The sequence below is a fragment of the Psammomys obesus genome, unplaced genomic scaffold (genome assembly GCF_907164565.1).
Source record: "Psammomys obesus unplaced genomic scaffold, mPsaObe1.curated_primary_1811, whole genome shotgun sequence".
In the NCBI taxonomy this organism is placed as follows: domain Eukaryota; kingdom Metazoa; phylum Chordata; class Mammalia; order Rodentia; family Muridae; genus Psammomys; species Psammomys obesus.
The window spans coordinates 4,675,188-4,691,335 of record NW_026591872.1 but is presented as its reverse complement, the minus strand read 5'-3'; the positions used below and the strand labels follow the sequence as shown (position 1 = coordinate 4,691,335).

Below are 16,148 nucleotides of genomic sequence, written 5' to 3'. Positions count from 1 at the left end.
TTCATCAGGGTAGTTCAATGTCAATGAGCAACTGGGAATTGCTCTGAATTCTGCACTGAGTTGCAGTATGATTCCTACAAAGCACAAATACATACTTATATGGAGGAAAGTATTTTTTCAAAGGGAACTGGGAATAGTGGTTCACATGCCTAGTTTCAGCATTTGGAGGCTGAGGCAAGAGGATTGCTGAATTTAATTAAATCCAGCTGGAACTAGAGATTAAGACCCTATCTCAAAGTTAGATGTGTTGGCAAAGTCTTGCTTGTTTTTTGATAATGAAAATGATTTTTTGACAATGATAATACTGTCAAAGATTAACTAGTCCTGATACAGATGGCCAGAAATACCTTTTTCTTTTGAAAACATGGTCTCATGTACCCTGTTGTCCTTGAACTCATCTTTCCCTTTTACATGCTGGGTTTACAGGCATGTGCCATCGCAGCTGGCTGGAATATGTAATTATTCATTCAAGAACCTGTACTGTGGATTATTAGAAGGGACAGGACGATAGCTACTTGAAATAGCTACTTGTAAATTTCCATCATACCAGATTGTTCTCACACTTTGAAATTCTGGCCAGTATGTACCCTAACTCACAAAAATCCCTTTGCTGCCTGCCTCAAGGGGGCTGTGGTTCTTAGACTCATTATTACTTGGTTGTTGACACTTTGTTTTTGAAGTGGCTATATGATCTCTGGACACAAACAGGCTGTTCTGTGAGGAGAGTAGTGCTAACTATTCATATTTTAAAGTATTTTTTTTTTCTGGTGGTAGGGATTAAATCTAAGTTATTATGTATGTTACTGCTATACTTCCGGCATTTGTTTGTATTTTTTAAAAAAAGATTTATCACTTTTTTTTTGGTGGGAGACAGGTTTCTGCATGTAACCCTGGGCTGTCCTGGAACTCAGATATCTGTCTGCCTCTGCCTCCCGAGTGCTAGGATTAAAGTCCACCACCACTACCTTGCTCATTACTTTTATGTATGCAGGGTACCTCAAAGAGGGGTATGTACCTGTGTATGTTTCACTGAGTAAGAATACATATTGCCAAGCCTGCTGACCTAGCATGCTTAAAGTCCTGGGTTAATCCTAAATGCTACATATACCATGTATACCACGTAATCCCAGCAATAGGGAGGAGGGGGAAAGAGGATCAGAAGTTCAAGGCCACCCTCATCCATACTGAGTTTAAGGACAGTAGCCTGAGTTGACACTTGGGATCCTGTTTCAACAAAACAAGTAAAATCAAATACAAAGAAGATATCATTTTAAAGAATAGTGATTTATTGAATAAGTCTTATTCACAGAAAAATATGCTTTAATCTACAACAAATGCCAGATTATAGGGCAGAAAACAATTTTCATAAATTTTCATTATGAAAGGAAATTACATGAAAAAAGAAGCCATAAAATGACATTCACAAATATAATATTCTGCCCCAGAATGCTTTACATAATTATTCACAACACTAACATAATGACCACAGAATTGGTCCTTTTTTTTTTTAATTGGTCCTTCTTTCAGGTGAAATAGAATAACAAAAAAATGCAAAAAAAAAAACAAAACAAAACAAAACAAAAAAAACCAGAAAATACACTAAAGCAATTATTACATCAAATTAACAATGCAAGTTTATTGGTATAGACAGTGATAAAATACACTTACACAGTAATCTTAAATGCTACATTAACAATACATAAGCACATAGTAAATGCCAAACATTTGTACTCACTCACATCTACAAACTTCAGCCTCCAAAACACAACTTCACCACTCAAGCATTAATGTCATATTGTTTAATTTCAAAGTATCAGAGGTTGTCCTACTGTATCAATTATAAAGCACCAGTCAATGTGCAGTGAAAATTAGAGCACAATGAAATGAACAGCTGAAAATTAAACATCTGAGACTTTCCAGACAAGTAGCTGGTATGATGAGGTTTTTCAACTTCAAACTATGCCCTAGTAAGGGATCTATCACTAATTAGCTATATAACTTTGAACAAATGACCTCTCCTTTGAGCAGGTGCTTCAACGATAAAATGCAGGTGGTGCAGATAAGCAACTCTCTAAGGTCATTTCTTTCTCTGATAGTCTGAGATTTTACTATATAAAGATGAAAGTTATGCATTGTGTTAAATGTTTCAGAGCCAAACTGAAATATTAAGATGGGAATAAGATGACTGTTTCTATTAGGAAAACTCAACTGAACTTAATAAGAATATTTTTCTAGTTTTTGAAAAAAGAAAAAAGAACTTAAATATTTATTCATTGCAATTTATAGCTTTTCATAAGAAGCATCCAGAGAAACGAGTAATAGCAAGTAAATGTTAACCTAAGACTTTTGTTTAAGCTCTAAGGATTTTTATGTGTATTCGTGTATGACAGCATATGTGTATACAGATGTAGGCTGCCCATACGGTCTTTAAGAGGGTACCAGCGTTGGAGTTACATGCAGTTGTGAGCCACCATATGGGTGTTGGAAACTGAAACTTGGTTCTCTGAAATAGCAGCAAGCACTCTTAATGACTGAGTTATCTTTGCTGTTTTCTTTTTCTCTCTTTTGTATGTGTGTCTGGGTGTAGGTGGCTGTCTGCCATGGTGGATGTGCAGAGGCAGAGGATAATCTTTGGGTGTTGGTGGGCCTTCACCTTCCCACCTTGTTTAGTATGTTGTCTCTACCATAATACATAAGCTAAATTAGTTGACCCCAAGCTTCACAACATTCTCCTATCCATTTCTTGTTTCCTGTTGGCATTCTGGGATTACAGATACTTGGGCTAGTGCACTCAGCTTTTATGTGGGTTCTGGGGATCTGAACTCAGGTTGTCAAGCTTATTTGGCTAGCTCTTTTCTTCACTGATGGCTACTTAAAAAAAAAAAGAGATCTGACTAAAATGGTATCTGTTGAATATTTCTCCATTTTCTTATATCTCTAATAGCAATTACATACAATCTATTTCATTTCTCCTCTTCTCTTATTCAACATCTAAGTAATCAGAAATAAAACAATGATTTAGGTCTAATGGGAACAATACATGCAGCTAAGGCTAGGGTGGCAGTTTCCATTCAGAGAGCTCAAAATATAAATTTTACCTACTAAAATAAAACAAAAAAAACATTTTAAATAAAAAACAACAAAATATCTTAACAACACAGCTAAATCACATTATAATCACTTACTACACTCATCTTATACCTCTAACCCTAATTAAAGGAAGAGGCAAACATCTAAGAGGAAAGAGAATACTACTAAGCCATTTATCAAATAAATATTTATTTGATAAATAACTTTCACAAAACACCTTCACAAAACACTAAACACTTTCACAAAAATTTTGATTAACACAGTAAACTACAAATGAAATTAACTATTGATTACAAAATAACTTCAAATTTCACATGACTAATATGTAGTAAAAAGAGGTGGTCACATCAAAATCCTAGAGTAAGCTTTATATAGAAAAAGAGCATCAATACACAGATACAACTTTCGGATGTGGTGATTTGGATTTGCTTATATTTTGATCTTCCAAGTGAGCAATTTTTGCACAACTGTATTTGAAAGGATCCAGTGTTTTTTGTTGTTGTTGTTTTGTCTTTAAAGTGTGATCTCAGACCAACTCTGGTAAGTCTCCAACCTTTTGATTAGAGTTGCAGTGCTGTGATTTTAAGAACCCCAATCAACAGCATTTTCTAAACAATTCCTAAAATAAACTTGTTAGCCACATCAGCTTCATGAATTCAATTTTGCAACTCATGAAGAAAAAAAAAGTCTTGCTTAACTCTGAGCACACAGATTTTAAGAGTTTTAATGAACCAAGGCTCTCAGAAGAGGAAAAGCCTTATATTAAAATAATTCAGTCCTTGAATCCTTAGCTAAGAAGTAGATTAAACAGGCAGTCATTTACTTAATTCTGTTAATTTCTATTTAAATTTGCAATTAAAATAACATCACTTACCATAGCAGTCAACAGAGGTTAGGAAAATCTAACAATACTCTTTCTCTTAGAAAATACAACAAAAAGTCTAAATTGTAACAGTTTCACTCTCGAATTGTTCTCTTCTATAGTAAAATAGACCAGTCTCTACAACAGGTCTATCAGGATAACCATTTAAGGTAAATCCTGTGTTCTACAAAGCATTTCAGCTTTTGATTTTTTTTCATATTGATTGTTACATAAGTTGTTAAAAGTATTTAAACAACTGCTTTTGTCAGTATGTTACAATTTCCAAGAGGTTTTAAGGATCTTGAGAAAATATTTTTAATATTTTTACTACCATTACTAGTCAAGAAAACAAACAAAACAAACAAAGACTTAGCACTTTGTACTATATACACTTTAATCATCCTAACAGTAAAAACTACATGAAACTTTTAGGACCAAAATAACATGAGACGTGGACAGCTGACACTAAAACTACAAGCAGTATACAAACATGCTTCTACTTTTATCTACATAAGCAGACAGATGTTTAAAATACTGGGTTAACAAAGATCATTTTTAGTAAAGTGACTTAGGCAGGCTTAAACTAGCAAGGATTAAGGATGAATCCTTACTAATTAATTGGAAGATCTGAGACATATTTTATATTTCATTTTACAAAATCAGAAATATTTTGCAACAAGATAAGACATGGTCTACCTGTCAGAAAACTACCACTCAGAGATATTTCCCATCCACAAAGCAGGTAAAACAAAAACATTTAAACTTCACATTGGCACCAGAAAAGTTAAATGGCCTGCCTTCTTGGATTAGAGAAACTAAAACTGAGTGATAAGTAGTTTTGCAGACGTTTGAACATGCCTAAGCCTTTAAATCAGTAAAATATTTCCTAAAAGTTCTGATTATAAAAGTAATACATACCTATAAAACTTCAAACAGAATAAAATGAAAAAAAGTGAAAGGCTCTTATAAGACCCATGCCCCACCCCCTCAAGAAAAAAAATACATTTAAGTGTGTGATGCATATCTTTCCAAATCTTTCTGTCCTATACAGATATAAAATACACACACCTTGATTTGGCTCAAACTACACATAGTGTTTTGCCATTTGTATTTTATACTTATGTTATCTTTGCTGCCTTTCTATGTCAGTACATGCTGGTTAGATGGTAGTCTACTATTAAATATCTTTTGGGAGATGGCAAAATCACTTAAAAATCATTCATACAAGCACATTTATAATTCCAAAAGAAAATGGATAGAATCTTAAAAATACAGAGACAAACATCTATAAAAGAATGTTTATCCTCCCACCAGTGTGGAACAGTTCATGTCCTGTTCACAATAAGCAAATTAAGTGATTGGACAGATTAACTCAAATCTCGCTGCTTATACAGAACACTGCATTTGTTAAGTTTATCTGAAAGGAATGGAAAATGCAGATGATTAATTACACTTACATATAGAAATCAAGTCAGTGTACTACAAACATAGATTATAAGTTATAAAAAGGTTCTTTGTCTAAGGTTTCAGTTGAGTAAAAAATTGGATAAATAATATAGCTAATAAACTGAAAGATCCAGAAATACAAAGTTTAGACTGAAACAGTGATGTTAACATTTGTTTCCATTTGGGAGCAGATGCTAATAGAATGCAATACTGATTAGTTAAAATAAGTTCGCTCATATCACACATTCAATTAGGGTAAGAAGAACATAACATGCCTACTGTGGTGCTGGATTAAGACATAAAAATTTTTTGCTTGAATGTAATGATTGTGTAGCACATGGGACATTTGTCAACTGCTTCAGCACATTGTTTACAAGTGACCAGATGTCCACAAGGAACGAAAACTACAGCAATATTTCTATCCATACAGATTTTGCACAGCTTCTCCTCTTGTAGTTGTCTTAGCTGCTCTTCAGTACTAATGTCTGCATAAAGACAAAAACAACATATACTAGTATTTGATTGTGTTGTTTAAACATTGAATCCATCCTGTGTGCCAGACACTCAAGTCCTGGTAGACAAGAAAATAACTCACACATGGTACAAATTCTTAAGTAGCGTGTATGCTAGTGGGAGAGGCTATAAGCTACCAGCTAGAGAGGTTAAGTACAAAATAGTAAGTGCTATAACAAAATTTCATACAATGTGCTTGGGGAAAAGATGAAGAAATTATTTTGGCTGGCTGGTAAGGGAACATCATGAGAAGGTGACTGTGGTGATGTAGTGACATGACATTTAATTACAGGTATCAATTTGCCAGGCAGAAAAAGTAAGGACGAAGTAAAAGTTGCAACATATCAAGGGCATGGGTAATTTCAGAAAGTGACCCATTTCAAGGACACTAGGATTTGATGCTTAGATATGAGGGCTGATGAGAGAAAGAGGAACTAAGGTTGGATTTGCTAATACATCAAGGAGATGATAACTACTGGAAATATAAAGAGGGGTAAAGGCTTTACATTTTCAGGTATATTGAAGATGTTGGCATGGTATGCAAAACAAAAACATATTTGGGTATGATTAGCATATATAATACTAGAATAGCTTCAGAGTTGAACCTTTGCCAAAACAGATTTTGTGAAATGCTGACAAAGATTCTTACTAATAGATGGATAACAGCAGCAATAGTAATAGAGCATAAATATTATGTGCTGGACACTACTCCAAATACATTACATATTTTAACTTTCTTTGTAATCACTGTATACTAATGATTTATAAATTTGGCCTCAAATGAGAATTATTTTAAGTTGTTTTTATTTTTCCTTTGGTGTGTGAGTGTGTGTGTTTAGTGGGTCAGCAATCCTGGAAGTCCAGGATACTGTATACAATTCATTGTTCCACATACTTACCTTCTGTTGCATTTTCTTAAAAACAAGTTTTTTTTCCTTTTAAAAAAATAATTTATCACATTTATTTATATTTGTGTGAGTGCATACATTGTGGCACATGTGTGAAAGTCAGAGGACAACATTCAGGAGTTGTTTCTCTTATTTACCATACAGGTTCCAGGATAAAACTCAAGTCAGGTTTTGAAGCAGACACCTTTAGCCACTGAGCAGTTGCACTAGCCCTGCTAGATTCTTTCACTAACTCTAAAACTTCTAGTTCTAGTCACATTGGCACATAGGAACTTAAATGGGTCATACTATGCAACCTTGGCTAGGCTGAAACTCAGAGATCTATGCCTAACACTGACTCCTGAATCCTAGGACTCAGGTATGTGCCAGCATGTCTGACATCAACTCCTTTGTATGGCATTTAATGTCCTAGAGGGCACATTATTTACGAAACATGTTTGGAAAGCAACAGTTTAATTTTGTTCTTACTGAACATTTACTCAGGCATTTGGTGTACAATAAGTAATACATATCTACACTTTAGGTACCAGATATTGACAGACAAGTCGGGAACACAAGTAAACAGGACATTATGATACACCATGGTAACAAAAAGTATTAAATGAAGGCCCCTCCCAAAAAATTATACCTAGCTTGGATCATATACAATATACAGGAGATACGTAGGAAAGGGAGGGGCCTTGGAGGCTGGAGAAATAAGAGAAGAATGCTCTAGGTGAAGGAAATGACTGAAGCACGCTCCAAGAGACAGAACATGACTGACAAGAGCAAGTAAAAACGAGGTCATTAAGTTTGCAGGAAAAGAGACAGGGTACAGAAGGCCAGCAAGAAATGACCCTTAAAGATGTGGCAAACCTTGGAAAAGTTGGGACTTGATTCTAAGGGTTCTGAAAGATGGTGAAGACTTTTAAACTGGAGAGAGGCACTGTTACATCCACGCTCCAGAGAAGTGTCTTTGGATCAGAAAGGGACAAAAGTATTGTTCTAGTCGGTTCTTAAGAAAACAACCTTCAGGCTGGGATAAACTGTAATTAATATAAAAAGTAAAAATTAAAAAAAATAATCTTTTTTTTTCTAAAAAAAAATATTTGTGTATTAAGAGGGCTTACATTTTCATTTGACTTAATTTTCAAGGTTATATGGCTGTCTCAAAGACTTAAAAATAAAGTTTTTTTATCATAAAAAAAAACAACCTTCAGGGATGGAGATAACTCCAGACAATCTGTTGTTATACAGGACTGCTTTGGAAATTCTGGGTATTTTTTGTTTTTTCATATGAAGTTGAGAATTTTTCTTTCACGGTCTGTAAAGAATTGTGTTGGTATTTTGATGGGAATTGCATCGAATCTGTAGATTGCTTGTGGCAGAATGGCCATTTGGAGCAGCCTATCTAGGCCACAGAGGAGGACATTGCAGACAGTTCTGGTGAGACCTGATAAGCTAGGGTCAGATGAAAGGGGAGGAGGACGACCTCTATCAATGGACTTAGAGAGGGGTAGGGAGGAGATGAGGGAGGAGGGGGCTACAGCTGGGCTACAAAGTAAATAAACTATAATTAATATAAAAAATAAAAATTTAATAAAAAAATTGCCACTGGCATCACTTAAAAAAAAAAACCTTCAGGCTGGGTGTGGTAGCACATACAAAACAAAAATAAAAGAAATAACTTTCTACACTCAATAAAGTTATGGGATTTGGCTGGGTATATGCCTCACCTGTACTGACATGTATAATAAGATCCCATGTTTGATCAAAAGGAACAAGAAAAAGATATGGTCGTAAAATACAACAATATGTATGTAACTTAACAGTACTAAGCTATACACATAAAAAAGGTTAGGATGGTAACTTTTTGTGGTTTTGGAGATTAAACCCAGGGTCTTCAGGTATACTAGATAATTACTTTAATATGAGGTATATCCCCAGTTATAAGATTATAAATTTGATGTGTACTTTACTACAATTCAAAAATTGTAAAATGATCTCTTAGCTGGGCGTGTTTGTGTACACCTTTAATCCCAGCACTGGGAGGCAGAAGTAGGCAGGTGGCTGTGAGTTTGAGGCCAGCCTGGTCTACAGAGTGAGTTCCAAGACAGCCAGGGTTATAGAGAGAATGTCTCAAAAAACAAGAACAAACGAACGAAAGACCTCTGGCACCAGCTTATCTGCTGTATTTTTAGTTGCTCATTGAAATAATAAAAGCGTAATACAACCTAGGTTGTTTTCTTGTTATTTTTGTTTTGCCTTTTTGTGTCTCATATATCTCAGGCTGGCCTCAAATTCATTATATACCAAAAGATGACTTTGAACTTCTGACCCTCCTGTTTGGGCTTCCCAAACCCTGGGATTAAAGGCCTCTACTATTCCACCCAGTTTTTGCTGTGCTGGGAATGAAATCCTTGGCTATCTGCACGGCTATGAAAGCTCTCTAGAAATTGAGCTATAGCTCAAGAATACCAGTTTCCTTTTGAGACAGTCATACTAGGTAGTCTAAAATGGTCACGAATGCTAGCTCTTTATGCTTTAGCTTCTACAGTGCTGGGACCACCACACCCAGGAACTATTATCACTCCTGGGTTTGACTGTGATTCTATTTTACAGACCCAATGGAATGAAGTCAAACATTAATATTATCAGCTCTACTTTTTCTACTAAGCTACATCCTGAGGATGGCTCTGACTAGGATTTACTCCTGGCAATTACTGCATAGGTGACTACTGTACTCTATATCCTTTCCTATGGCATTTTTGGTTGTTGTTTTTGAATCAGAGTCTATATGCAGCTCTGTCTATTCTGGAACTTGCTATAGCCATCAGGCTTGCCTTGAACCCACTGAGACACACCGACCTCTGATCCTAAAGTGTTAGGATTAAAAGCCTGCATCACCATACTAAGTGCTCTTTTTCCTTGTATGTCTCTCAAGGACCCCTTTGAGATCAGAATGTTCCAGGTCCATAGCAATAAAGGTTTAATAGCTACATGACATTTGATGTTATTTCCCAATATTCCCTATGTATTATTTCAAACTTTGAGAGAGGGTCTTTTTGTTTTTTGAGACAGGGTTTCTCTGTGCAGCCTTGGCTGTCCTGGACTCACTTTGTATACCAGGCTAGCCTCAAACACAGAGATCCACCTGCCTCTGCCTCCCAGAGTGCTGGGATCACAGGCGTGAGGCACTGCCGCCCAGCTGTGAGAGGGTCTTATATGTTACTCAGAGTGGCCTTGAATTCCGAGGTTCAAGCAATCCTACCACCTTACCACCAAAGCAGCTGAGAATATAGTTATGGTGGGACTACTATGCCCAGTACAAAAAATTTGTTTTTCACTATTTTAAATAACATTTATTTGTGTCTGTGCATGTAAGCATACACGTGTATGTACACGTGTGTAGGTGCTTCTGGAATCCACAAGAGGGTAGTTATCTGGAGCAGGAGTTACGGGAAGTTACAAACCACCCAATGTGGATGCTAGAAACCAAACTCATGTCTTCTGTAAAGAGTACTGTAATTTTTTAAAGTACTGAGCCATCTCTCCAGTGCCTTTCATGTGTTTAAAAAAAAAAAAAAACAGCTCAGATGTGGCCCATAGATTCAGTATCCGAAGTGGGATCCCTAGTAAGGGGAGCAGGGACTTTCTCTGGCATGAACTCAGTGACAGGCTGTCTGATTACCTCCCCCCTAGGGGTGCAGCCTTACCAGGCCACAGAGGAAGTCCTAATGAAATCTAATAGGCTAGGGTCAGAGGGAAGGGGAGGAGGACCTCCCCTAGCAGTGGACTAGGGAGGGGCATGGGCGAAAAGAGGGAGGGTAAGTGGGATTGGGAGGAGACAAGGGAGGGGGCCACAGCCTGGATACAAATAGAATAAATTGTAGTAAGTAATAATTAATAAAAAATGCAAAACAAACAAAACGTATATGCACCTTTCATGCATGCAGCATATACCTGTTTCCTTTTGCCATGTTTTTTTTTTTTTTTCACAAGAATCAACAGATTCCTGGCCAAGAAACAAAGGCAATACTGCCCTATTCTCAATGGATTTGGATGAAAACTGGTAACAAAGTCAGGTACAACTCCAAAAGAAGATATTGGAGGAAAATAAAACTGGGTCTGTAAGGATTTACACACAATGGTATGACTAAAGGTTTAAGCTGAATCATGGTCACCCATCAACCCTACCAGATGAACCTAAACATTTATTGGAGATGTGGTCATATTTAAACTTGGAGTTTGATTTGCTTTTCAGTTTCACATGAGCTAATTACTTTTTTCAATAATAAAATGTGTAGAACTTAAAAAAAAAAAAAAAAAGCCCGTGTCCATGTTTCCATGTCTCTGTATTTGTGTGGCTGGCTTGTGCTTATATATATGTGTGTGTTTGCTTATGTACATGAAAGATAGAGATTTATGTTAATTATCTTTGTCAATTGCTCCTCCACATTATTTTTTTGAGACAGACTTTCTCTCTGAGCCTGGAGTTTACCAATTGGCTAGATTGGCTGGTCAGGGATTCCCAAGGATGTGCTTGTTTCTCTTCCCCACACCACTAACTTTGATTTCTGGCCTTTATATGTATGTGTTCACATACACACACAGACACACAAACAGAGTAACCAATGTGCCCCTACGCAAAACCCTAATGAAATTCACTGGGTCAAAAAGGGTCAGGATGCATGAAATTAGAAGGGGATTAGAAGGAATGAGGGATGAACATGATATAAGTACATATATGAAAATACCATGAAACCTATCCTTATATGTAATTGAGATATTTAAAAATAAATGAATATAAACTTGTGAATCTAGATCTTTACTGAAATGGATCCAGTGTAAAAATGTTTCAAGAAACTAGAGGAGTGATGGGTGTGGCCCATTGGTAGACTACTTGCTTAACATGTATAAGGCCCTGAGCTTACCTTCTAGCACTAAAAAATGGAGCGGTATTAAAACCACCTATGTTTGTGATGATTTAGAGACTTTGTTAATTTTGTTAAATGTGATAACAAAGTGATATGGAATGAATGTTTGTGTTCCTTACATTCACATGCTCCAGCCTTAATCTTTCCCACAGTGATGTTCAGAGGAAGGCCTTTAGGAAGTACAGTCATGTGCTACTGAACAATGCTTTGGTAAACCAGAGAACATTTATCCCTCAAGGAAACTGAAAAATTCCTATCGTCTAGTGATATTTCAGCCACCCTAACATTATGGCATAATGTATCACATGTTTGTGGTGACACTGGTATTAATCAACCTCTTGAAGTTGCTAGTCATATGAAAGCATAGCATACAGTTTATAGGAATTAATAATAAAAAAAACCCTATGATACTGGTTTATGTATTAATTTGCAAACTTAACTATTAGACTATACTTCTCCATATAAATAAAACTGCCATGAAACAATATGCCATATCATGTCAGCAGAAGCTTCACAGCACACACACATCCCATGTTTAGTAAATATCTAGATTTCATCCAGAGGCTACAACAAGAGGTTGACGTAGTCTATGTTTGTAAAAGCATATGTGATGACGTTCATTCAAGGATGAGATTTTTTAACAACACATTACTCAGAATGTATCTTCATTGTTAAGCAATGAATGAATACAATTAGGTTTAGATTAAGTCATGAGCATGAGAACTCTTGGGGGAATTAGCATGAAAGACCTGAGAACTTATACACACTATTCTGGGAAGTCCGGTTATTTACATGGGGACGTGCAGGTGGAGGTCCCAGCCTTTCCAGTCTATGAGGAAAAAAAAAATTAAAAAAAACATTTTTTAAACTACCTATTCTGTGGAATTTTGTCACAGTAGCCTGAAAAACATAACAGCATTAAGGACATACTTTAAAAAATACCCTTATATGTTGAATGTATATTAAAATATTTGTAGAGGATACAAAGGATGTCTTACATTTACTTTGAAGTGGTATGGCCAAAAAGACAGAAGATGAGACTCAAGATGGGAAAAAAAGATGCTGAACTGATTTTTTCAGTTTCAGCAAAGTAGAAGTTCTCTCCACTTCTGTATATATTTGAAATTTATCATAATAAAAGAAAAAATGTTTATCTTATGGGGACATTAGATAAAGGACTGCAGAGTGATTTTCTTCTTTAAGAAAACAATAATGCACACCTTTCTGCAATGAAGGCTGACTTGACTCATCCTGTGTATTATCTTTCTGAGCACTCACAAGATCTGCAATCAGAACCTCAAGTGATAGATAGCTGCTCCCAGATGTTTGGATTTTTTTTTCCATTGTTTTCTTAATGTCCTTGAAACTGAATCCCATTCGTATTGCTTCTTGCACCATAGGATTCTGGAAGATGGTATCATCTGAAATCAAAGTTGGATAGAGAAAGAACATAGTAGAAACAGGTATTTTCATTAAAACCAACTAAACAATCAAACAGTTTAGTGATTTAAGACTATAATATAGTTGAGGAGTATTTCAGTGGTAGTTCACATTGTCTACTACATGTGTTTTTGTGGCTTTCCAAAGTTGAAAAGGAAAGTGCAAGATAGGTAAATCAGGAAAGAAAAGTGTCAAGGAGATGAGGATGGCGGCTGCTGGAAGAGTGCTTGCTAAGTATGGATGTAGCCCTGGCATTCAGTCCACAGCAAAACATAATCTTAGCCTGGTAATGCAGGCCTGAGACTCCAGAAATAACAAAGTGCAAGGTCATATTCAGCTATCTGGAAATCCAAGGCCAGCCTGGGATACACTAGATCCTGTCTCAAAACTAAACAAAACAATATAAAGACTCATATATGAAACAACATAGACATTTGAGGCAATATAGAAGTTGACTACATATATATTAAATGTTCAAAACAGGTAATACTGGTCCTACTGGGTCCAACAGTAGGAAAATGGAGAAAGACTGATGATGCATGGGTATAAGATTTCTTTCTGTTGTGATGGCAATTAAATAGTGATGACTGTACAACCTGGTGAATACACTAAAATATACTGCATTATATACTTTATCAAGTTAGATTTTGCACTTGAGTTATATTTCAATTCATAAACATTAATTCAATCCAAGAACAAAAGTCTTACTGATCATAATAAAAAATGTGCATTGTAAGGATGATTAAACACTAAATATTTTCTCTAGAAATATAGAATCTTTATTTTTGTGGTGTTGGGACTGAACTTTTCCACGCTAGAGAAACATTCTATCACTGAAACATAACCCTAATTCTAGAGGTCCTTTTGATTTTCCTAGAATAACTAAGAAAAAAAAAAAAAGGTATGTTAAAGCTGGGCAGTAGTCATGCATTCCCTTAAGCTTGGGAGGTAGAGGCAGGCAGATCTGAGTTTGAGACCAGAGGGAGTTCCAGGATAGGCAGGGCTGCACAGAGAAACCGTGCCTCCAAAACAAAAACAAAAACTGTATGTTAGACAAAATGATTTAATTTTTTTATCTATGCCTGCTGCCAAATCTATACCAAAGTAATACAACATAGCTCTACATTTCAGTATTCATTATGAATATATGTAGTATTCTCCTGCCTTGTAATCCTTGCCACACAAAAGAAATAATGTTACATTAAGGAATAGGGACTCACCAGATATTCAAATTTTAACCTTTTATTTTTGAAACATACTGTTCCAATTGAAAAAAGAGATAAAAACAAACAAAAGAACTAAACAAACAAAACCAATCAAACAAAAAACTAAACCCAAAAGAACACCAGAGCCAAGTGTGGTGGTGCACACCTTTAATTTCAGAACTCTGGAGGCGGAGGCAGGAAGATATCTAGGTGTTTCAGGCCAGCCTGATCTTCATAGTGAGTTCCAGGACTGCTAGAGATACATAAAGATAGATACTCTGTTCTTAACAATACCCAAAACCTAGGCTGGGTGTGGTGGTTACATGCCTTTAATCCCAGCACTCAGGAGGCAGAGGCAGGCAGATTTCTGATTACCAGGCCAGCCAGGTCTATAGAGTGAGTTCTAGGACAGCCAGGACTACACAAAGAAAACCTGTTAAAAAAAAAAAAAAAACCAATAATAAAAACCCCATAAACAACTCCACTAAACATTAAATCTACAATGTGCTATAGAATTTAGAAGACATTGTTTATAGTTCTACTAACAATTTATAATGTTACATGCCTTTAATCCTAGCACTTGCAAAGCAGAGGTAGGTGGATCTTTTCAAGTTCAAGGCCAACCTGGTCTACAAAGCAAGTTTCAGGACAGCCAGGGATACACACAAAGAACTGTCTCTAAAAAACAAAAATAAAAAAATATATAATGTGACCGTGCATAAATCATATAACCTCTTTGTTTCTTCAGCTGAAATGCAGGAATAACTGCTGGGGCTATAGCGCAGAGTACATTAGAAAGGCTCTGGGTACAATCACCAGCACCAAAAAATGACAAATACCATCACAGTATCTGCTTTACCTGCATGTGGGGATAGCAATCTACAATCCCAGTACTCATGATACTGAGGCAAAAAGAACGAAAGGTCCAGGGCAGTCTTGCCTACACAGTAGACTACTAAGATGGCTCAGAGGTTAAGAACACTGGCTCTTCCAGAGGACCTGAGTTCAGTTCATGGCATTCCCATGACGGCTCCCAACCACCTTTAACTTCAGTCCCAGGGGATCTAACACTCTTTCCTGGCTTCTAGGGGAACCAGGCACACATACAGTAGACATATATGAAGGCTGAATGCCCATACACATAAAAGAAATAAATTAAAAAAAATTAGAAATCCAAGCTTCTAATATCTTTGTTGAATAATACATTTTCCTCCCTCCCTTCCTTTCTTTTTTTTTTTAAAACCCATGCCATGCAGCCTAGATTGGCCATAAATTCAGAATTCTCCTGCTTTAACATCATGAATGTTATGATTACAAATTTGTACCACAACAGCTGGTTTTCTATTAACGTTCTCACTATAGAAATATCTGATATAAAATAAGCACTTCATTAAATTTTTTAATTTATAGCAGCCTCATTAAATATACTATAATAAATTGGCCACAAAATTAAACATAAACTTATTTTTAATAAGCATATTTACCGATTCTTTTAGTTAGTGATGGTGTTTTTTCAGCAGTTCTTACCTAAAATTGAAATATGAATGGCAAGAATTCACTTTAGCAGAAAGCAATTATCTTCATTTGAAAAGTTAATAAACTTAAAACAAACTGGATTTATTCTAATTCAAAACATGACTATTTGCAAAAGCATAGCCTGATGGAACAGAAAGAAGTCAAGACTACCTAATTCAACATCATCACCACTTTACAGACAAGAAATTAAGGACCAATGAGATCAAATAACTTCCTGGAGGGGAAAAAAAGC

General features: G+C 35.9%; 1 protein-coding gene across 5 annotated transcripts in view; it reads right to left on the bottom strand.

Annotated features, from left to right (window-relative positions):
* Positions 1-4,321: 4,321 nt before the first annotated feature.
* The window catches only part of Xiap (X-linked inhibitor of apoptosis), a 46,791-nt gene continuing 34,964 nt past the window's right edge, over positions 4,322-16,148 (bottom strand). For all 5 annotated transcript variants that reach the window (XM_055612133.1, XM_055612135.1, XM_055612136.1 and 2 more), the window contains 3 exons: positions 15,865-15,907; positions 12,956-13,156; positions 4,322-5,883 (listed from right to left, as the gene is read on the bottom strand). In XM_055612133.1, the coding sequence (XP_055468108.1) occupies positions 5,690-5,883; positions 12,956-13,156; positions 15,865-15,907 (438 nt within the window). In that variant the 3' untranslated portion in view covers positions 4,322-5,689. The remainder of the gene's footprint in view (positions 5,884-12,955; positions 13,157-15,864; positions 15,908-16,148) is intronic.